At 32.5% G+C, this 24,855-nt stretch overlaps 1 protein-coding gene across 10 annotated transcripts in view; it reads left to right on the top strand.

Annotated features, from left to right (window-relative positions):
* LOC143902334 (sodium-coupled monocarboxylate transporter 1) overlaps positions 1–24,552 on the top strand; it is a 30,002-nt gene extending 5,450 nt beyond the window's left edge. The window contains exons 1-6 of one of the 10 annotated variants that reach the window (XM_077415129.1): positions 4,314–4,463; positions 13,163–13,565; positions 14,124–14,298; positions 15,219–15,373; positions 15,835–15,975; positions 21,864–24,552. In XM_077415129.1, coding sequence (XP_077271255.1) covers positions 13,210–13,565; positions 14,124–14,298; positions 15,219–15,373; positions 15,835–15,975; positions 21,864–23,016 — 1,980 coding nt within the window. In that variant the 5' untranslated portion in view covers positions 4,314–4,463; positions 13,163–13,209 and the 3' untranslated portion in view covers positions 23,017–24,552. The other 9 variants (XM_077415128.1, XM_077415132.1, XM_077415130.1 and 6 more) reach the window with 9 other exon arrangements.
* The last annotated feature ends 303 nt before the right edge of the window (positions 24,553–24,855 follow it).

The raw sequence follows: 24,855 nt of genomic DNA, 5'->3' as shown, positions 1-24,855 counted from the left end.
AAATACATTATTTGGAACTGTTGTAATGGTTAGGTAACGCGAACTCGGTATGGAGACGAGTCAAGTGGACAAATTACTTGCTATACAAGCTACCTGTCGCGTGCAAAACATCTGCCTACCTAAAATTAACGACGGCTACGCACAAGTAGGGTTGCGAGCCAAACAAAATTGATAGGTCTTTCTTTATTTGCGCGATAAATAGAAAGGTCTTCTATTTTCAAACACATGTTTTTAAACACATATGAATTCTTCTACTAGCCCATATCTCAAATGTCAATAAAATTCCAGTCTGCTTTTGTAAATTCCTATCTTTCTTCATAAAAAATGAAAGATATTACTTTGCCGCTTTCGCACTAGGAGTATCAGGTCAAAATAAATTACAGCAATCGAGAATAAGCGAAAAAAATTAAATTTAAGATGTTTAATATATAAGATACTTTTTTAGAAATTACTGTGTTATATACATATAAAATATTTTTGTAAGCAATATTCTTTTTAACGTTAGGAAAAGATTTCTCTATAAGTTTTGAGTGCTCTAATATCGAAACACAGAACAACACAATATATAAATCTACGAGAATTTGTAAAAGATGCCGCTACGAAGGATATATATAAAGATATAAACATCCTTATTCCATTGTGGATTCCGAAACGTCGCAGTAACTATAAGGTATATATATACGCTATAGAAAGTCATGCAGTTTACGAGATATTTCAAACAACACGGCCGCGCGCAAAATTCACCAACGAATTTGAACATTTTGCAACAGCTAGCTTTTTTGTCATGAAATCAATCTGCAGTGTGCAGACCGATGGAGCGTGTACGTCGGCGAACCGAAACGGCGATCGATTCTCTGTTCGAACGAAATGTAAATCGTCAGGCAGTCCTGCCGTATATATACATAGAGGACACTTCGTGTTGGCTGAAAGTCTGGCACAATACTTCTCTCATGTTCCGTTATTCAACGATATACAATATGTTCGCCGTACGGTACTGATACTATGCGACCGATTGACTTTCATGAACACGTCAATCACGGCGTGTGACTCATGTAACATCGTCGCGCGGGAACTCGCGCGAGGTGCGACGGTAATAAAAATAACCGCAGAAAATCGTGGTTATCGCACTTAATTGTGCACCGTTCTGAGAAACTTACGGCGCCAATCACGTTAATCAATAGGCCGAGATACATTATACCGGCGATGAACAAGGAAATATTTACATAACGCAGGCTACAAACACTTTTTAACAATTTATTCGTTTATCCTCGAACGATCTCTGCAAAGACGTAATTTGGAAAAACCAACGTTCGATGCTTCGCGGAAATGCATGTATATGTAAAATACATGTATATCTAAAGCATTGTAAAAACATCCGGTTCTATTATTTTAATTATTATATTCCTGCAACAAAAGCTAAATTCTCCTACTAATAAATGTGTTTTGTTAATTAGTTACGTATTGCTGGACTTATTTTCTGCAAAATAAAAAATAACGAATAATTATGTAAAATCACATATATCAAATAAAAAATAACTAGATTACGTAAAATCATATATTAGTATAATAAATATATGATTATTGCAACGAAATATTTTCCTAAATGCCTTTCATTTTATCCATACTCGACAGATATTTATTATACCTATATAACATTCGAATAGAGTTAGTTCGAATAATGGTGTTGAAACTACGATATCCAACATAATTTATTAGTTTAAAATTAATATCGAATTAATTAGAAATGATCTAATAACCATAATATATCACATAATGCAAACATATTATATATTAATTTATCATTATAATTATTTAATGCAAATAAATGTAACGTAATACGATAAACTTGTTCAACATAACTTCTTTAATTCTACTCATTCGATTTCTATTTTTATTTCAATTCTACACTCACTAAATATTATTTCAAATATTTATAAAACTTTTCATAATACATATATATAACTTGGCAGAACAACGGCGATCAATAATCACTTCGTGAGTAACGCAAATTGTCATTTAGATGCTTTGTAGATTAAATCGGGTACTCTGAACTTACGTGTTCCGCCAGAAACTTGCTAATTTATGTTGTAACGTCACACGTGACGAGCATCCAAAGCTACTAACTTTAATAATTGTGATTTAATAATTGCTTTAACAGGAATATATGCACAAAATATATTCAATATTAAAATCTTAAATTTTTATTTCTTTTTATTAAGTCTACATTCTATCTTCTATTCACGATTTTGAAGAATTATTTAACGTAAAAAAAAATACAATTTTGAAAAATTTAAATTTTGCCCCAATAAACTCCGAATTAGAGAGAGCATTAATCTCAAATCGCTTGCGAAAAGTCATAAATGGGCTATCTAGATTTTGTCATGTTTTTCTCCACTATATTAGAAGGTAAATTATATACCAATTAAGGAAAAGAAAGCGAAGTTTTCAAGAGAAAGAAGTTATTAGGATCGCATTGCGACTGTTGAAATTCCAATACGAACCGTAACAGAATAAGATGATAAATAGCATCACGGATCTGTCTTCTTATATCGACGTAATCATTGTTACTGATGGCAGAAACATATCACACTCACAATTTCATTCTACTTCCTTTATACGCGCCCTGTACATTCCCTTTTACATTCGCAAAGATAGCGCGCGAGGAAAGAGAGCAGCCATTACATACGCTCCATTTTTATCAATCCAAACGATTTACCACTGAAAGAACTGTAATGCGGAAAAATGCCTCGAGCGAAATTCTCAACGATTTCAACCGGGCGAACCATACTGAAATGCAACGATTGAGAACGATCGTCCTTTTCTCTCGTTTTTTCTTTTTGGTAAGATTAAAGGACTGACTGGTTTTTCGCCACGGGCAAGATCTGAATCAGAATTGCAACAACAATCGATTTAACACCAATATCTACATCGTGTCGATGATTTGATCGCGGATTACCAAGTTTGGTGGTAGTCTAATATAGTCAACTCTCTCTAGTCAAGTTAAGTTTATATTCCATGAAGTGCAGAGAAACTTGGTTTGCAAACCGGTTACTAATGCTAAATTTACTTCGCCAACTGTGCAAACTCGTTACTGAAACATCGGCATAGTCCACCAATCCCATTTATTTAGATATTAGAGCATTCGTAATATTAAGCTAATATATATATATATATATATATATATATATATATAATCAAACGCTTTAATAACAAATGCAATTCAGTTTTTTCAGTAAGATTATACCTATTGTATGTCCATATCACATACACAATAGTATAAAGAAATACAAATGCTAAAAAATAACTAGTGCTCTTTGCATGACTAATAAATCGGAAAAAAGATGTGATTAACGTCACGCTATCAATTAAGAAAAAAAGGATTAAGATCTATCGTAAATTAGAAACAAGTATAAGGAGGTGTAAAAACACAAGTAATATGATATAACAGTAATATGATGTATAAAAATACTCTGATGTGATATTATTTGTTAATATAGATATCGTCTTATCAATTTTGTTTGGTCTTTCACTTCTTAAATGAAAGTTTTCCTGTTTAGCCATTACAAACATGCTAGTTTATTAATTCAAATATTACGAGCATTATTCGTTGACAGGCATCTTCACAATCTAAGTCATTTAATTGCACGCTAATTCCATGGATAAATTAATCAAATATTCTTGATTATTATCTGATACAAACCATCAAATACTATATACATATGCTTTATGTCAAGTTCTAGGAATTAAAGTTTTCACCTGACTCTAGAAACGTAATTTTCCATGCACTAACAATTTCTACATATCTAATGGAATGTAGCAATAAATTTAATATTTATAAATATAATAAATATCAATTTATAATAAAACTGTTTATCAATTTAATTTTTATTAAAAGTTGTGCATTAATATCGATAAAATAATCTTTAAAATATATCAAATGAAAAAACAGCAATATTTTATACAGCAAATTATATTATACAAATTTTTTTACTGGATATAAGTTTTTAAATATTGCGACTAGCATTGAAAGCAAAAATTACGTCATGGTAATTTATGATATGCAGTTTTGCAGAAATGTGACAACTCATGAAAATGTAGTACATGAAAAATTACTTAGATAGTCAAGAATTACATTTATCCAACGCCTTATCCTACAATGACTCATACTATAATAACTGCGAGTATGATTAACGGAATGCAAGCATATTTGTGATGCCTTGAGGTAACGATATCGACTAACGATATCGATAATGTGAACTTTACGACATAAGTGTATTATTATGACATATTATTATGACATATAGGCGCCTTTCGCGATTAGTGAAGCACCCGTGACGAAGCGTTCGTTGTTTGCAGTTTGCAGTCGAATTCGAGAAACAAGAATGAGCAGGATATATAATACATCGTTCACTTTCAAACCAGTTTAGCTTAACGGTAATTTACATCAGCCCTTCGACTGAAAGGTATAGCGCAAAAAACATGTCGCAACAATTCTTCATAAAAATGTGAAGAAAGCCAGTCTAAAAAAAAATTAATATCTTCAATCTTGAACTTTTTTCTTTTTAAAGACACGTTGCACACACATTAAACTCTTAATTATACAATAAATTTATGCAGAATATGTTCATTTATTTTAAGATATAAGTTAATTAGTAAAATTATTATTGCATCATATGTCTTAAAAAGTAAAGAATCAACATCAAAGATCTCTCAGCCAACACATTTCTAATCAAATATCTTGGTTATTTAAGAATTAAATGTCATAAATCGAATGATGTTTCGGAAAGACGGCGTCGCGACTCGTTATCAATCACGTGATTATCGGGAGAATCGCAACGTGAGAGTATAATCGTGAAACCACACCTGTCATACCATACTCTATTACGTATGCGACTGAGTCACGTTCCGAATCACTTCACAATTTTACGTATAATGAAATAGCATCTTTTTCGCAACTGCAACAGACATTTACATACTCCGCGTGATAAATGCAGCTGAGAGTCATTTTAAATAGTTAATGAATGATTATCGTTATTTGCGCGACGTTCATCATTCATAAGTTATTTTTAACTTCTATACTATTATTATTTTCTGTAGTTTCAACGAGTATTAACATGCGCGTTGTTTCTTTTCATGGAACAAGCTACAAACTTCCGGGTGCCATCTTTTTAGAAATCACACATTTACAATCTGACATATTAAAGATTAGATCATAAAGAAGAATGTACATAATTAATTAAATTGCACATCGTCACATTGTCAACCGCAATTTAACCGCAACAAAGCCTAATATATAGATTTTATTAGATATATAAATTAAACGATAATATCAAAGAAAAACACTAATTAAAAAGAGAATATTGTAATTATTATTGCCAATATCACGAATTTTCAGCTATATAAGTCTATTGATTTTTAACTATGTTAAATTTTAGTAAACAATTAAATATTTTATTTTATGTATGTAATTTCACAAATAAACAATGCGTATTAACGCGTATTAACACGTATCCGATAAAAAATGATGAGATGATACGAAGAACGATAACAGATTACATTTCTCATCCACGAAATTACCTGATGTAAGTACTTACATGTTTATCGGTAATATCAATAATCACGTTTTGCTAATATATCACGTGAAAATGATTTATCTAAAAGATTTATCTAATCGTTCATATATATCTGTCTACCACAGATATGTGTAGTTGATAAATCGATGCACATCATTTTGTCTCTAAATCTTTGGATACTGTAAGTTGATTTTTTTTAAATAAAGCAAGAAAAAGCAAATTTTTATTTTTATCTGATAAAGAGTTAACAAAGAGAGTTGTTCTGGTAATATAAAAAAATTAAATTATTTTTATCAAATTTCTGTCCGTACATACACATATTTTTCATGAAACTCAAAAATAATGATTTGCGATCTAAATTTTATTTCTTTATTAACTTGCAGCAACAATCAATTAAATAGCAAAGTAGACTTTGTTCTATCATGAGAACGTGACGTCATGCACGTAACGATTAGTATATCGTTTCCGTCAATTAAATAGATCAAGACTGTATTGCAAAATATATGTTGCAGATGCTGTAATTTGCAATTAGTCATAAGTATAATATTTTTGATGAATATTGTTTGTTTTATGAAAAAGAAGATAATCTTTATGATGTAATACTTCATGGATATCAGATATTTCCAAAAAATTAAATTGTGTGACGCATAAATATTGTAAAAAAATTGCTTTGCGGTAACATAATAAATGACATTGTCAATAAATGGTCAACAAATATCATCACGATTCCATGAATTTAAAAGAAAAAAGGAAAGAGAGAAAAGAAAGAATGAGAAAAATGTTATATCTTGCGATAGGAGATTTGGCGCCGTGATGAGCACGTGCCGATTCGCTTGTTTGTATGCAATGGGTTTATAGTAGCAGAAAGCCGAAAGAATAGCACGATAGCACGAGCCACGTGATGAGGCGCCATATCATGTTTGTAAACGGCTTTTAACACCTTCACTTTGTCGTTGCCTTCTAAATAATGATGAAGATTTCGCCAAATAGATTCATTTTATTAACACGTCTCGCACTAGAGCATCTCTCTCGCACTGGCTCGTCTCAGACCGGATAATAACTGTTTTGTAAAGAAATTTATATTATCCTATAAAATCGTATAAATCTTTATAGCGACATTAGACTATTGTAAGCAAATGTAAATCGCGATCATAAATAATAATACGATGAAAGTGTGTGGATTCTCTAAACTCTGATAAACTCCGATTATTCCGCAATAACAGCTGAGGACGGTTTCAGAGTATGCACGCAAATATGGCGATAAATCTGAAGGTAACGGAAATGAGAATATATGTACGCGGAAGCGCAGCATGATTTAAATTCGCTCGAGCCAGCGCGAGTGAATTAGGCTAATGGTGCGAGCGTGTTTTGTACTCTGCGTTATAATAAACTCAATAAAATCAATAAAATCTGAAGTAGTAACAAAGCGGATTTTCCTCAGGCGGGAAAGAACGGAGGTAATGTACGCATAAAAAATTGCTCGTTGCGCAGAACTTAGCGAACATTGCGTTAAAACGTGCCGCTACTACAGATGTACTCGCTACCGACGGTGTGAGAAAAAATTCTTGGCACGCTTCGTGCTGTAGCTAATATACGCTGCAACGGTAACTGGATATTCGGCTGCAAAGAATTCGCTTCGTACTCAGTTCACGGATCCGGAACAACCCTGTAATCTGGATGTACAATCGGCAAAAGCAATTATCACCCCATTCATCCTAGTCTCCGAATATTTATTTTTTCAGCAATTAGAATGAGCAAATTTACACAAGTTTTATAGCTGCTCAATAAATGTTATAGGTAACAGATATTTCAAATTCAATCATTGCTTTTTATCTTTTCTTCTTTTAACACATACACTCGTCTTACTATTTAATAGTATATTCCATAAATTTATTATAGTATTATATGCGCGTTTATATATACATATATTTGAATTTTTTTCCTATGATATTTACAACATTGAATATGCTGCGATATTGAATGAATCACATATGGAAAATTGTTAAGTCTAATGGAATTTTTATAAATCATAAAATTTTTAGTTAAATGATAACTAGTACTTTTTCATATATCACCTACTGTATGTAGTTATACCTTATATACTTATATACATATGTATAATATACATACTAATCGTAATTGCCTTGTTAAACTGATCTTTGATATATATATGCTCGTGTTTATTCTCTCTATGAGATCTTTCCTTTCCGAGCTAGCGAAATATAGTTTGTTTAATAAATTAGGCTAGCCCTATACAACTCTGGCAACAAGTCGCATATTTATCATAGGTATCCCTGGACTTAAGCTTTCATGTAAAGTGATAACAAGTAGATGAAATTTGCAAACCAACCGAGTGTTTACCGAGTATTTCTTGCGGTACCGTATAACCGGTTTCGCAGAAGTCCTAACATATTTGCTCATAGATTGCTGCGCTATGACTTACGTTTCAATGTTGGCAGTAGCAATTCAGACAAACAGCACATCTAATGGATAAACGAATGCTATTTTGTGATAAGAATGTTGACATTGTAACATCACTTTACTCCAAATTGATATGAATTAACGTACGGATTAACGACAAATATCTGATGATTGCAAGATCATGCCGAGAGCAATAACTCGTGTCTGTTAAGAAAACATGAAACGTATCTTGTAACTAGTTTCTCAAAAACTTAGTTTATGCAATATACACACGTAGAATTGCTAAAACGTATTACGTCATGATTTATTACCTTAGTTTCTTTACAATCAAGCAAATGTTTGGTTTGTTGATATACTAGCTTGAAATGTGTCTTCTCGTCTGTGGTAACAGTGCAAATTAAGAGTTATCTTGATCCTGACTTATGTGATCGAGTCAATGGAAAATTTTAAGGATTTGATATCATTCGCGATAGTCACAGTTGTTTAATTAAATTCGACCATGGTCGTATATAAAAGTGTTATAATATGACATATTATAGCAGTTAATTTTTAAGCAAATAGGTATGGATTTTAACGAAAAACCGATATATCCTATCCGATATAATGAATAATGGTGCTCAAAGTTAATAGATATAAAAATAAAGATTTAATACAGATAAAGGACTTTATCAAGGTGGTGATTAATAAAATGGAACATAAACATATCTGAAGTGGGCATGTTCATACTTGAAAGTTAATTTTGCCTCACTTTTAACGGTATCCTCTTCTTCATTTTTATCAGTATTTTTCTATTAATCGCATATTACGGAAGTGCTTCCGTTATTAAAACTCTCTTCGTTTCTCTCCCGTCTCTTTTCCTCATCAAAAAATTTCCAATATCATTCGTTTTATTAGGCAATACGAGATAGTCATTAAAATCGTTTGTTTTTCTTCGCATGATATTATCGTGAACGACATGGTACAAGGTACGTGAAAAAACGAATAAATTTAAATTTTATCACCAAAATGTTGATAATAACTAATTCGATTTGATTTATAACATTTGATGATTTATTTTATATACTCTCTGCTTTAAGGTAACGAGAAAATCATGTTCTATAATCGAGCAGTATAAAATCAGTAAGTACACGCGAATAATAATTCGACGTCAATGCATCCGCGCAATTTTGGTGCATCCGCGCAAATAATTTGCAGAAAAAATAGTGACTTACCGGCGCCAATACGCGCCCTAACAAGTTTTATCGACTGTCCCATTAATGGAATATTAAGTGATGACGTGAGTCTCGTGACATTCTTATATTTTCTTTTTCATTATTTAAGTCAACAATGTCAAAACGAGTTCTCAGTCTGAGTCACAAGATAATTGCGACACCAGAAGCAATTCCGCTTATTGTTAGATCCGTCATTATGACGTATCACCATTAACATATAGATAAAGTCAAATACATTGTTATAAACTCATCAATTTGTTGTCAACAATGTAAGGAAGACTAATTCATGGCATTAATGTCAATTTATATATTTTAAGGTAATAAACTTTGAAGTCTTATAAGAATTATTGAAAAATAAAACTTTATGTGGTAAACACGTAGATAAATTAATATTAATTTAGTAATAGATGAAAATATTTAAGAAATTAGGTAATAGAGAATAGTTAGATAATAGAGGTAATAGAGAGATTGGCCGAATTATATATTTTTTATAGAAAATTGAACAAGTCTCCCGTTGATGTCACAAATATATTATTAGATATCGGAAAAAATACATAGTAAAACTTAAACATTTTTTTGAGCGATATCATTATTTGGAATATAATCCGAATTACATCCCCTAAAATTGATAATCCGAAGGAGTCGTGAAACAATAGCATTTCCCTGAATTTGTTTCGCTCGAGTTGGCAACAACCTCATTGGATGCTTACGGTTTACAGAGAAATTTAGCTGCGATTTTTGCACCTTACTAGCTTGCGGTTTTTCTTTTGTGCATTCATATGCATTCATACATCGGCGTCACACGACACGAGAATTTTACGAATTTCTTGCTGTACACTCTAAATGCGCCCTGTCATTTTTATCGACTATAACGAATGTCAGAAATGATTTTCGATTCTGTAAGAAGACGGAAAACTGGGATGAATACGATAAACTATAAAGCTGAAAAGACGACGGAAGAAAGGAGATCGGACATGAAATGAAAATAGACGTCGTACAAGAATAGCAAAAGCTGAGTTTGCCAGGAACGCGGACAAACATGGAAGGAACTGTCACATTCCCAGAGAAAGCCGGCGAGGGAAAACGAGCTAAAAGCGAAACGGAAAATAGAACCAGAACGAAAGGGAGTGGACGACGAACGATAGAGAGAGACAGAGAGAGAGAGAGAGAGAGAGAGAGAGAGAGAGAGAGAAGAGAGAGAGGTTCACGAACCCATTGTTTCCAAGTGCAATACAATGGAATCTCGGTTGTGTTAGCTCCACGAAGGCTGGCACTTCATTGGCCACTCGCGTTAACGCGTATACCACCCGGCCGAGTCCTCGTTGTCGTTTTGCACACCAAACGCATATCGCGTAAATGTGCATTGTATACTCAGCATTGTTCCATGCTGAGCGAACTATAGTATTGCACCGGGATAAGGAACGAACTTGAATGGTGGAAAATGGAAAGTGGTCCACAAGCTCACGAAGAAGTTACTACGAAGAAGTACCGAGCATAATTCACTGCTTTCTCGTCTCAATTTTCCGAATCTTTGTAAACGCTCGGCTTGTGAACGAGAGAAAAGCATTGTTCGTCCCCAAGTCAGAGAGTTGGCGGTTCCATGAGGTTTAATTGTGGCTTCTATTGCTACGATTTTATGTAACGCACATTCGTTTACTATGACAGAAAACTGTCAATTTTTTTTAAGAGGGATAACTTTCCAATTTAATTAATATTAATTAATTAAATTATTAACATTAACAATGTAACTGATAAAACTGTTTTAAAGTCAAAATAATTATTCGGTCGTTCTAGTGTTAACAAATTCAAGTTTCAGATGTGATTAGATAGCATAATGTATTCACAGATATGTAATTGCATAATTGTTAAACGCTTGAAGGAAATCATAGCATTAGTCATTCAGCAATACAAAGTTCTTAGACGTCATCTTCGCTTAAACATTTTGTAAACAGCTTTATCAAAGTCGGGGAATTATAGGGATAGAATAATATAAGAATACAGTAGCAAATGAATAACAGTTACTATTACGTTTCGTTTTTCAATCTGTCTGTGTATATCACAGCATATGTCAGAATTTAAGTACTTCACGGAAAGTGCCTATTATAAACGATGCTTTAGGAGAGAACCTTTTATCCAAGGAAATTCCCGGATTAACCGTTCCTTACAAACTATACGGGATTTTATGGCTTCTTCGTAATAAACGCGTTGAGGCGAAGTAATAAAAAGTTTGAGACACTAAAATAAAAAGACTTGCAAACAATTACCCTAAAACTTTTTGAGATATACTGCAATTGTTTTACTCTTTTTGGGAATTTTAATAAATTTAATTACATATTAGAATTATAAGTTATTTGTGGATTTCTCTTTTTTATAAAAAGACATTTTAGTAATTTTAAAATATTTAACTCTTAAACAATGTAATGTAAATTATGATAAAAGATATTACTTTTAATATGTATACATATGTATGTATATGTAACGTTCTGTTAATTTGAAATTTATTGACGCAACATCACGAAATTATTTTGCCAATTACATTTAAAAATCCAGGGCATCGATTTTATTGACTTGTTTATGAAGAATAAACAGCAACAAAACGTATAAATAAATATCGTATGCCGCAACGTACCAATTAATTTATATTAGTAACAAGCTTTGCCGAAAAGCTTTAATTATTTATATAAAAATTTATCGCATATACCTAGGCAAATCCTTCTCTATACAGGTATAATAGAATAGGTAATATTCTCTGTATTATATAAGCTGCGGTCGATTTGACGCTACAAATGCTTTGAAGCGTTCTTCCTCTCCTTCCTTCTTCATTGAAAGAAAGGAGAAGAGGAATGCTTCAAGGTATTTGTAGCGTCAAGTGCACCGCAGTAAATATATATAATAGAATTGTTATTAATATTCTCTCTCTCTCTCTCTCTCTCTCTCTCTCTCTCTCTCTCTCTCTCTCTCTCTCTCTCATATGCGAAAACATCATACTTATTAGAACATTTTTAGCAAAATAAACCGAGAACAATATTGTAATAGCGTGTCTGCAAAACTACAAGTATACAAATGTCTACTTTTCCTTCTTTAGAAATGAATTCCTTCGTGGATAAACGTTGCGAGACTTGACGTAAGCACCGACACTATTAAAATTCGTAAGCATCTTTACGGCCTGTTGCATAAATTTATTCAACAATAGGTCACTTTATAAACAATTATGTTTTTTAAAAGATCAGGTGTCTTCTTCTTTTGCAAGAAGTGAACGAGATATAAAGTCAATGAAAAGAGCTTATACAGGAGCGCCGGCGCGACGCCGATAAACAATAGCGGTAGAAGATAAGAAGCTACTGTGTTCTTCCGGACTCCCTCCTTTCGTCAACATCATCCCCACTACGTCTTCTCTCTCTCTCTCTCTCTCTCTCTCTCTCTCTCTCTCTCTCTCTCTCCCTCTCTCTCTCTCTTTCTCTCTTCTTCGAGGTTATTAGCATAATAACGTCAAGTGCTTCACCACGTTGGTAGTCAATACGTGCTGTCGCTCCGTTCGCGTCGCATTGATCGTATTGAGTCATATTAGCGTATCTCGTGAAATTGCATAACGAGATCCACGCGCGCGTATGCATACACGCGAACGCGCATATAAGCGTACGTTATCGGCGAGTTTCCGTTATTACCCTGCTTGCCGGAACTTATCACGCTTATTATCTTCGTGAATACGAATCTCTTCGCGACATTTCAACGGGCAGCGATCAGGCGAGGATCAGGCAAGAATCGCGTTAGAGGTATATAGCATCCAAGCGCGCCGAGCTGACACTTCCGATAGAAACAATTGTTGCGGCACTCGACAACTCGAGCGTCTCTCGACGAGCCACTCACCTCGTAATCGAGAGCTTCGAAAAGTATCGAGTGACACACTCCTAATACGAATCATTGTTGAACTTGGAACTTAGCATCTTCAATACGCAGACGAACCTCGATCACGGAAGGAGTTCCGAAGTAATCGTGGATCCGGGATGACGACCCATATCACATCTATGGTGGTGGACTATCTGGTGTTCATCGGGTTCATCGTAATTTCCTTCGTGATACCGCTATGGGGAAACTTCAAAACGAAAAAAAAGGAGACGAAGGCGAATTACGTGTTCGCCACCGGCAGCGTGTCGATGGGCGCGATGATGCTATCAATCGCACGTGGAACTCTCGGCGTCAGGTCCTTCCTGGGTTATCCTTCGGAGCTGTATTATCGAGGCAGCGCCATGTGGGAGACTCTATACGGAATGCTCCTGGCGTATCCCATCGTCTGTTTCATCTTCGTACCCGTTTACTACAGCCTCGGCATCACGTCAGTCTACCAATATTTGGACATGAGGTAATTTTTACAGTTGTTCTTTCTTTGACCGCGCAATAATTGGCATGTAATATTCTTCTTTGTGTTTTATATAAAAACATCTATTGATGAAAGATGAAGATTGAGTTCCATTGTTTCAATGTTTCGTAATATTTTGCAAAAAATAATATCTAGATATCCGATACATTAAATAGCGCAGTATTCGATTTTAATATTAAGGTTTCCGCTAAAAATGAAAACGCAAAAGTGAAAACGAGATTATGTTTATGCAAAACTGTTCTTTGTTGCTCGAAAGGTAGGGATCTGAGGCGCCATAATGAAATTTGCACAAAAACATAAAAATATTCAACATTTAATTTGAAATGAGTACCCGCTTGAAGAGTTAAAATAATAGAATTTCTGGAAAAAGAAATTGTTATTTCTATACATGTCGTAGTTACTAATATTTAATAAAGCGCTTTAAACTTAAATAATTTTCGCTCCGACGTGAAGATATAACGATCATGTTCAATTAATACGAAGATAATTCATCACGTCGGATCCTTCATTTCAGCTCTCTTAATTATGTAAATTCCCCAGGTTCAAGTCAAAACTAGTCAGATGTCTGGCGAGTTTCTCTTATGTCGTACGGAGTCTCCTGAACTTGGCGGTCACGGTATTCACCCCTTGCGTCGCTCTGAAAGCGGTAATAGGACTTCCATACTGGGCTAGTATCGTGGGAATAACGACTATTTCTGTGGCTTTCACGATCATAGTAAGAACATGTATATTATGTTATATACTTGATGTTTCACAAATATCTATATTTACTCACCAAACAAAATTTTTAAATATACCTATTCTCTTTCTCATATTTCTTATTTAATATTTCGTTTAAAAAAATAAAGTTGAATAATCAACGTTGAGATTTCCTACAGAGCGTAGATTGAAATCATAATATATGCAAAATATAACGCAATGCAATATTTATATAAAAATGTCTTTTATATTTATTCGTGAAAATGCGATAATAAACGTAAACTATATTTTTCGTTATAGCATACCAACATCAAGTGGCATATTAGCAAATGCCATTGCACTCTGTAATTGGTATCCATTTATTTAAAATTGAAATTATATCAATTTCAGTCTGCGAAAAAATAAATTATTTGTGACGGTTCTCGTGAAAGCAATAATTTCGGAAAGTTCAATATTTCGGATTTAAATGAATAGTAAAATTACGACATAATTTTGATTAAGTGAGCTTTTCGCGCAAATTACATTCCAGCGGCAAATTACTTATATTCGTCCCTACACATAGGAAATTGGAACAATCAAGCACGCATATAAATAGGGCGCATTGAAGGGCGAATAATGACAGCAAATCGCGTTATTATAAAAAATAATGAAAACCGTATATATGACTTTTAATATTAAACTTTGGAATAATGGGATATCAATGTGACGCAGAATATATTTGTTATAACAGCAAACGTATATTTCTAACAGCAGATTACTTTTCTATGCAAAGATAGTTTAGCACTATTGAAATATCTAAAAAATTGAATAATATATTGATATATTGATTTGATCATTTAAAATAATTCATTACTAGTCACTTAATAACAATAAAAAGTTATGTTATTTCACGAACACTTATTAATATATATTTATATATATGTTTACTTTTTTTAGGGAGGTTTAAAAGCCGCTATTCTGTCGGATGTTATACAAGGCCTGACAATGATTGGTGTATCTGCGGTCATCATCATTCAGGGAACTATCAAAGCTGGCGGACCGGCTAGTGTCTTCAATGTAACGTACGAGCGCGGACGACTAGATTTCTTCAAGTATGTCACATTGATAATTCGCGAACATTGGATGCATATAATTTTGATTTCAATATTACGCTTGAAATTAATCGTGTACGGAATTTCTATTGCGTAATTTCGCATTTCGTCTCTGAACTTTAGAATTATTAATCTCGACGAAAATATACAATTCCAACTAACTGTCAGTAAATTGAATAATGTTAAAATGCGATTTTATATTAAAATTCTTTGCTACACATTTCACAATTTAAAATTATTAAATTCCGCAGCGGCGCAAAATTATTTCACGGGTTGTACATTTTCTGCATCTTTGAAATTTTGGGGAAACAATAAAACATTCATATTTTTTTTCAAATTGCGAAAGAATTTAAATAATTGAGTGTTTCTTTATAAAAAAACGTTTCATATTCTGAAACTTTACAAGCATATTTTACGCGATAAAGTATTCACTCATTCAGTAACTTATTTTTTTTTTTCAGTTTTGATATGGATCCGACTCTTCGAGTAACGACAGCGTCGGCGACACTAGGTCAGCTCTTCATGAGTTTATCCATTTTCGGATGTCAGCAGAATTTTGTTCAGAGATATTGCAGTATGTCCAGCCAAAGAAAGGTTGTCAAGTAAGTAAACTTTTTATGTCAGTACGAAATTTTGAGCAAACCTATCCACACTTTTAGCGTAAATCGATAAACGACAGACTTGTATGACACATTATTCACAACTCGTCGAATGATCTAAAGGATAATGTGATTTATGCAAAGTGTTCTACGAATTATCACTTTAAACATTCAAGACATAAATGAAAAAATTGAGTACAAATGCGTACACGTAATGCATAAAAGAGCTTCGATCAAACGGAAAAAAAGATTCAATAAGAAACTTTTCATTTTTAGAAATTGTATTAGTCATAGTTAGATAGATCGTATAGAAATTATGATACAAAATTCTGCTAACAAACACACGAGATTTCTTAATACACTAAAATAAATATTTCGTTCTAAAATATTTTACTAATTTTTTGTTACAGAAACATTATTATAGTAATTATATGGATTAGCAATTATACGCAAACTTTTATGTACATAACATATTGTATAACAAAACTTAAATTTTATTATTAAAATTTATTTAATGGCAAGAAAAAATATATCATACGTTACTGTACTAGATTCAAATTTAATATTTGATATTTTGCTAAAGTGATAACTGCATTTTTTGGAAAAAAAAACCTGCGAGAATATAGAATTTCATAATATTCTACATGTAAAGTGTCCCCCTTTGTAATTCTCTCTCTCTCATAATGATATATTATTTAATATATATATATATTTAGTACATTATATATATATATATATATATATATTATTTAATATAATTTTATTTTAAAATAAGATAGATTTTAGAGATTTTTGGCCAAGATTTAGATATATTCGCTAATGGATTTTTCATCCTTTTAGAAAGCGAAATTCTTTTTGGGTGTTGGCATGTATTTCGTTACATCTGATATGTACACGCATTTGCTCGTGACTTGTTGAAATTTTTCGCTGCAGCCACCTGAGTTTGTTTAATGATTCATTAACATGCGCAATGTAAATTATTATTCACACTAAATCATGCAAATAACTCTTATCTTATATGTAAACAGTTTCGATTTGGAAATTAAAATAATACGAGAAGAAAAAACAGAGGTAAAAATATAGTAGAAAAAAAGTAATCTTATAAAACAAATATAAATTATAAGTATATATAATATTATAAATAAAAATTATTATAAATTATTATAAATCCGTGTTTTACGACTAAAGAATAAATCTGAAAAATATTATAATAGAATATTATAACCGTACCCATCATTTTACAGTGCCACATTTTTTCCGTGCCGCGTTCATAAATCTAACAATTAATTGACAAATGGGCATAATTTATCATGCACTTGAATCAATTTTTTAATTACGACAAAAATCTAATAAAAAAATAGTCATACTATTTTAATATCAGTCTGATATTTCCTGACATTTATTCAAAGTTCCAATGTAATTTTGTAGCTTCTATTGCTCGCGCTTGGTCAAAAATGAAATAACTTGAATAAACTTTGATGAACTTATTAACTAAAGATTCGCTAGTTTTATTGATTTAATAAAATATCTTTTTAACAGAAATCATATCAAAAAGAAAAAAAAATTTTAAAGCATGCCTTTTCTCAAAATGTCATATCATTATCATGATATACGAGCACATTCCTCATCGTAAAATTAAATTCAGAAATTTTCGTTTACAGAAATTGTGTTACATTTAGCCTTAGGAAAACGTTTCTTTTTAGTGAATTTTATTTGTAATGTTTTATTATGTGAAACTTATTCCGCTTATATAACGTATACAGATACAGCTATTTGCACAATTGAAGTAGCTCACACACTGGCACAATTGTAACGGTGGCGAAAAATTGAGGTGCATATACGGTAGGTAGTCAACGTAAAACCGTACATTTTTCTAGTTCGAGGTCTGATGGCAATCGAAAGCGTATAAAAGTTCACAGCCACAAATTTGCTGCGGTGCCACTGCACTCAAATTGAAATATTACGTGGAACAAATGCATTACGTTGGTCCGTAAAATTTTATTACTCGCAAATGTATTGTCAGAAAAATCTAAGCGGATATTTCTGTGACAAAAATAAAATTTTATATTTAATTTAGTGACAAGCTTGTGAAGTTCTCGACATCTTAATAGAAATATATCATTTGAGATTCAATAAAATTTTACTCAAATTTAACTCAAATTTTCTTCTTATCATTTTATGTATATTTTCGAGCATCTATATAAAACTTAATTTAAAATCAGTTTGGAATATTGCGCGTCATTTACATTCTATTGATAAGACTGCTTTAGAACTTTTTTTCTAATAACCATATTTATATGCGACAATAGATTAAAATAAAGAGGGTTTTATGAAATTATTTATAAAAAAGAGTTTTCATATAACTATTGTACACAATGTACACGAATAATATGATTATTTATATTTCATATTGTTACTATTAAATGTAGTTAAAATATGTCGGAAACTATAAAATAAATTTCTCAGCGTGTGATGACAAATAGATTTTACATCGATAATTTCCCGTGGCGTCGTATCGGCGATAGAAAGTTTTTGGGGAAGTGGCACGATTGGACCGATTTAGGAAATTGTGCCCACAGTTACTATTACCACATAATCAATGAAAGCCCCGTAGGGAGCCGAATGGCGCCGCGCCAAACTTTTAGTACAGAGATTCTCTCTATTCAATAAGAGGTCTATAATATCGGTGCAACAGTCGTCGACGTATGTTAGAATAAAGTATTTTTTATACGTAATACATTTACTAAAATAACTGAATAAATATCTCGCCAAGAGAAAGCGAAACTAAGTATTCAGAATGATGAAGAATTAAAACCGCTTAAAACATCATTTGTTATTGTAGACAATGTAGACTGCTACAAGATAACTAGCGACATTACAAAACAAGTAGAAACTTGCACATTGTTTCCTCGTAGTTTTTAATTGTGCAAGTAGAAACTTGCACATTGCTTCCTCATAGTTCCTAAGTGTGCAAGTTTTTATTTTATTCGAGGTATAATTATCGGTATTTATTTGTTTTGGCTTCCTCATAGAGGAAGCTTTGTTAGCAAAGGTTCTGATTTCACACTTAACTCTTTTGGGGACTGCGTAAATAATTATATACATTCACTAAAAAATACTAAAAATACTTGTCCACTTAAAAACTAAAACAATACTTTATCGATAAAAAAAAATCAGCCCGATATTATAAATATTTGAGATAGCGATTTATTTTTAATTCTATTATATTTTCCAGTCTTTTCTACCCCTATTTCATATATAATTGGTTAAAATTTGGTTGATCAGATCAAGTTTTATAAAGCTTCTATGTATGTACGAATTCTTCGAAATTTCAAATGTGTGTAATACGAGATCTGATCAATCAAATTTTAATGAATTATATATGAAATAGGGGTAGAAAAAACTGGAAAATATAATAAAATTAAAAATAAATCGCTATCTCAAATATTGAGAAAGCGGCAGCGTAAAACACATTTTTCAAAAAAAGGAAAATCTGCATAAAATCTATACCGGTAGACCGATTTCAATAAAATTTGAGGAGGACATACTTTCTATGATACTCTATTTGTGTGCAAAAATTCAAACTGGTATCTAAAAAATTGTAGAAGTAGATGCGTGTACAAAAATCCGTACACACACACACACACACACACACATACATACATACTTCCGGACATTTTTTACTAATATGATTTTTCGACATTTTAGAACATTCTAAACCTATTTCCATCAAAATCTCAAAAAAAAATTTTTTCACCATTACAAAGCTTCCTCTATGAGGAAGCAATTATAATGAATGACTGCGTCGTCACTGTCGGCTAGCTAAAAATATATGTTGTTACAGAATTTACCCGTGCTAATGTATATTAATGTTACGCATTATGCTACGTAAGCGGTTATACTCGATATTCTTTCAGACTTCCTTGATGGGCATTTTAATTAACGTCAAGATACATTATAATTGATTTAATTGCCATGGGTGTGCATTAATGCAAATTACAAGTATCTGCTATACATTTATCTGAATCGTTCTTATTTTATATATATTTAAGAATTTAATCACTTATATATATATATATATATATATATATATATATATATATATTATAAACAAAACAATTTCCGTCGCCAGCGAATAATTCAAAATAAGTCGTTTTATTTTCGACCCAACTGGCCAATTGAAACCAAATTGCACAACGTTTCGACCGAATTCCGGTCCTTATCAAGTGCTTTAGGTTACACCGATCCGCATAACAAATTTACATGCATCGTTGACGTGGTGTCCTGACAACGTCAAGACAAACGCAAAACTAAACAAAAGACAAAATAATACATTTTTCCCACCAGAGCACCTTTTGCTATCCGCGGATTACGTTTGACAATTTCATTTCGCTTTGACTGTCTTACTGTTCGGACGTTGTGCCTCGATATGGCTTGTGACGTTTTGATCTCACCGTTTGTTTTGGAACGCATAAGAATTGTAAGTTTTTAACTGATTTTTACAGTGTTAATTAATTTATTGTTTTTGACCAGCGCGATATTATGACGAGTTTGTATAGTTTTTTATTGTTAAATGTATTATTTTGTCTTTTGTTTAGTTTTGCGTTTGTCTTGACGTTGTCAGGACACCACGTCAACGATGCATGTAAATTTGTTATGCGGATCGGTGTAACCTAAAGCACTTGATAAGGACCGGAATTCGGTCGAAACGTTGTGCAATTTGGTTTCAATTGGCCAGTTGGGTCGAAAATAAAACAACTCACTTTTATTATCTTATTTTCCTCCAATTATTTTTTATCTTACTTTTTATCTTTTTCCATTACAAATTATAATGTCATGTAAATGGGCTCCATATTATCTCAAAAAGTTGTAAGAACAATTATTAGAATGAACATTATATAATTATCATTTGCACTCGCGTTCATTTGCCTTATTGTTCTTTCATCAATTGTTCGTTACTTTTCGTTTTATTTTTGCTTACGTAACAAGTTCTTCCGACGTCCGTGCGATACTGTCATATGCTATTCAAGTTAAATCTTACAAAATAATATTGTTCGCGTACAGATGAATATTGTTGGCATATAAATGCATACATTATCCTTATATGCTTGCATTAAAACCATTTCAAGTAACTCATTTTAAATATGTGTCTGAAATATATAAAACTTATTGCAAGTCTCATATTTTGTAAGAATAGGGTAATTAATGACTAAAAATAAATATAATAGTTCTTTTGGGTAAATTCAATCTCTTGCTAGGTTAAATAATGTGAAATAATTTACAATAATTATAGAAACAATAAGTATTTAACAATAAGTATACCTATACAAATGCAAATATATATATATATATATATGTATATATATATATATATTGATATATTAACCATTTTATAATATTATATAATACATCCGATAGATGTGATATGTACGCATATTATATTGAAACAAAATCCATTGGATTTCTGCTAAATATTTAGTTTGACGTCACTCGATTATTGTCACAAATCGTTGTTGCGTTATCAGTCAATTACATCAAGTATTACTGTGGTTAACAAATATCAAATTTATCGCAATCATTGCGTGTAACAAGACCATAATGCAAGCACAAAAACCTCATGCATTGAAAAAGAGAAAAAGAATTATTAAAGAACTTGCAAAACAAGCATGAGACAAGCAAATGACAATTATATAACATTGATTTTTTCAAAAATTATGTCATGCGTTTATATAACAACACAAGTGACTCTTGTACTTCTTAATCTATTTTAATACTATTGCTATCTTTTGGACTCAGGACTGTTATATCAATCTATCGTAAATTCTTATATAAGATAGTTTAATATTTCAGTCTCCGACTTTTGTAACCAAAAAATGTGTTTTTATTTTCAGGACAATGATGGCCAACATGCCTATAATTGTGATCTTGTTCGCATTATCTTGGATCGTTGGAATGGTGATTTTTACTAATTACGCCGACTGCGATCCACTCAGTCTGGGATATATTTCCAAAATCGACGAGATTGTACCGTTCTACGTCGAAGACAAATTCTCCAATGTACCCGGAATGCTAGGTCTGGTCATGGCAACTCTTTTCAACAGCGCCTTGACTTTGGCGGTATCGAATCTCAGTTCTCTCGCAACGGTGACTTTCGAGGATTTCCTGAGTCACATACCTGCGATGACTGATCTGAAAGACACGCAGCAGCTTTGGACGATCAAAATAATCGGTGTCATCTACGGTTTGCTGATAATCGGCATTAGCTTCTTGGTAGCCATGTTGTCTGGCGTAATAGAATCTTCTATGCTGATGACGTCGGCGACGTCTGGACCTCTTCTCGGTGTATTCCTCCTCGCCATGTTGGTACCTTGCGCCAATTGGAAAGGTGCCGCCGCTGGTATGATTTTCAGCCACGTAACGACGATGTGGATCACCTTCGGTCATCTCAGTCTAGGTACCGTGGTCGAGATGCTACCTCTATCGACGGAAAATTGCCAAAACGAGACGTTTTCCTCATGGGATACCAAACCAATTAGTCTAGAATATTCTACACCGAACGTCTCCAACTGGACGACAATTCAGGAAAACATTACGTTATTGTCCGTCGATGAGAGCAATAAATCGTCTAATCCTTTAAATGTTCTTTACGGGATTACTTATATGTATTACGCTCTCATTGGTAGCATAACGACAGTCGGCGTCGGTATCATCGTGAGTTTAATTACGGCTGATGCCGAAGCTGATAAGTACGAGGAGCACTTGCTACATCCTACAGCACGAAAGATAGCGGGATTATTTCCTGGAAAGCGGAGGCTCTACGCCAGCAACACTCGTCTTGGGAATAAAAATGATACGGACGTCACGAATGCCACCCTTTCCTTGGTGATGTCTATTCCCGATAGTGTCGAGAAGATAACTCCTCAAATATGTGTCGATGATAGAAGAAAGCAACACCTAAATGATAGCTATATGGAGAAACTGAACGCGCTAAAGAACGCTTCCCTTGATGTAACCAATGAGATTGGCAAGCACACTAAATTATAATACACATGATGATGATGCAAGATCGGGATAAAAGTTCCTCGTGCATTATTCGCACTATCACCATTGGATCGACACTTGCGAGAATAAGGATATACTGTGATGAACTCAGCGAGCGAACAGCTGTGTATATGTTAGTACCAAATTTTATTATCCGAACATGAAACGCGGGTTTGTGACCTGTGCGCATACATGAAACGTAATTACGTGTAAGCAAAGTTTCCCTCGATTACAGTACTCGAGCTACATTCACATTCAGCTCAAAATATCACTCAAATGAAAGCAATTCAGGGATGCAATTCGCGAAAACTTCTAACTTGCGTGTGCCAATTAGAGTTAACTACGAGACATGCGTGACGTAAGCTGCATTTAGACATGAACACGATTTACTGGGAAAAATTGTCAAGTACACACGTGTTTGCTGAATAGAATTTACATCACCACTCGCGGCGCAATGAATGATTTCTGTATCTGAGCGAAGAGAACAGAAATATAAATCGGTATAATTATCGGTGTAATTACTACTAACAATTGGTAAAAAGAGTCACGTTTAGAATAATCGAAAACGTGGATATATAATTCTGTAATTTTATTACAGATAACGAAAAATAATCAAATTATCGGTTGATAAATTTTTTCACTTTTGTTGCTACACGATATTTCGATTGTATTGTCGAAATAATAATATGCGATCAAGTGTATTCTTGTTACGCTTCTTCCTGAATTATATATATATTCAGTAGGATTCTCCTTTCTCCCTCAAGGAGGATTAATTTCTTAAATCCTATTTATCCATCAATTTTAAAGATATATTTTAACAATAAAAGTACATCTTTCAACAATATTTCCATATAAAAAAATAAATCAAAATGGTAAAAAAATTCTTTTCGGATTGTTTTCACATATTTGTTCGTGAAAAATTCATGTCTTTTCAAGTTATTTTTTTATTTTGTAAATATGCTAGGAAATTTTTCTCTTTATCGTGGAAATAATGAAAGTAAAATTTCATCGATTCTCTAAAGAAGTTAAATAAAGAAGCAGTATAGTCTGAATATACTAACAGAAATACATCAACATTTTATAACTTCATATGAGATTCAATGATTGGAATCGATTCTGTGCAATAATATATATCTTCGTATTATATTAAAGATGAAGATATATTAGATTGCGAAACAGCAATCGTATGTAAGGGTTCCTCTAACGTAGTATTTAGATCTTAAACGAGTTTCGAACTTTCCATACTAATAAGTAATATTATATTTTGCAGAAAGTTACGAGTATCTGATATGTGTATGTGTGTCATTCGCGCGTGCATTACTTTTAAGTCTTTTAGCACTAAACTTCGATATTAAAGTCAATTTTTGTACTTCAGAGAGTGTGAGTTATTTTATAAGTAGAGTGTTGTGCTCTTTGAAATATATGATAATGTAGATTTGTAGATGATGCCAATCCAACGACTGTGATCGTTGATTTTATTTGTATATACCATAGTGCCTACATATTTATTATTTCAATAATACAACTCATTAATTTTTATTTGTTTTACAGTTATTTGCAATCCTTAAAATAACCTCTTTCGTGCAAAATGCTAATCTTAAATACGATATACTTTTGATACAATATACAACAAAAACTAGTTTAATTTTATTTAACAAGCGTATTTTCAAATTATTAATGCTTAATCTGTAAAGTCTTTGCATATCTGTAGACGATAATTCGACAACTGTCCAATAGATATCAACGTAATTAAATATGCGATATTTAAAATTTGATATACGTTATTTTAAACGCTATTTTCTTATATATATTATATAAAATCTTCTCAATGAGGATAAAGCC

The sequence above is a fragment of the Temnothorax americanus genome, unplaced genomic scaffold, assembly GCF_048541705.1.
Source record: "Temnothorax americanus isolate GAGA-0224 unplaced genomic scaffold, ASM4854170v1 Scaffold4, whole genome shotgun sequence".
NCBI lineage: Eukaryota > Metazoa > Arthropoda > Insecta > Hymenoptera > Formicidae > Temnothorax > Temnothorax americanus.
This window is presented reverse-complemented; position numbering and strand designations above follow the sequence as displayed.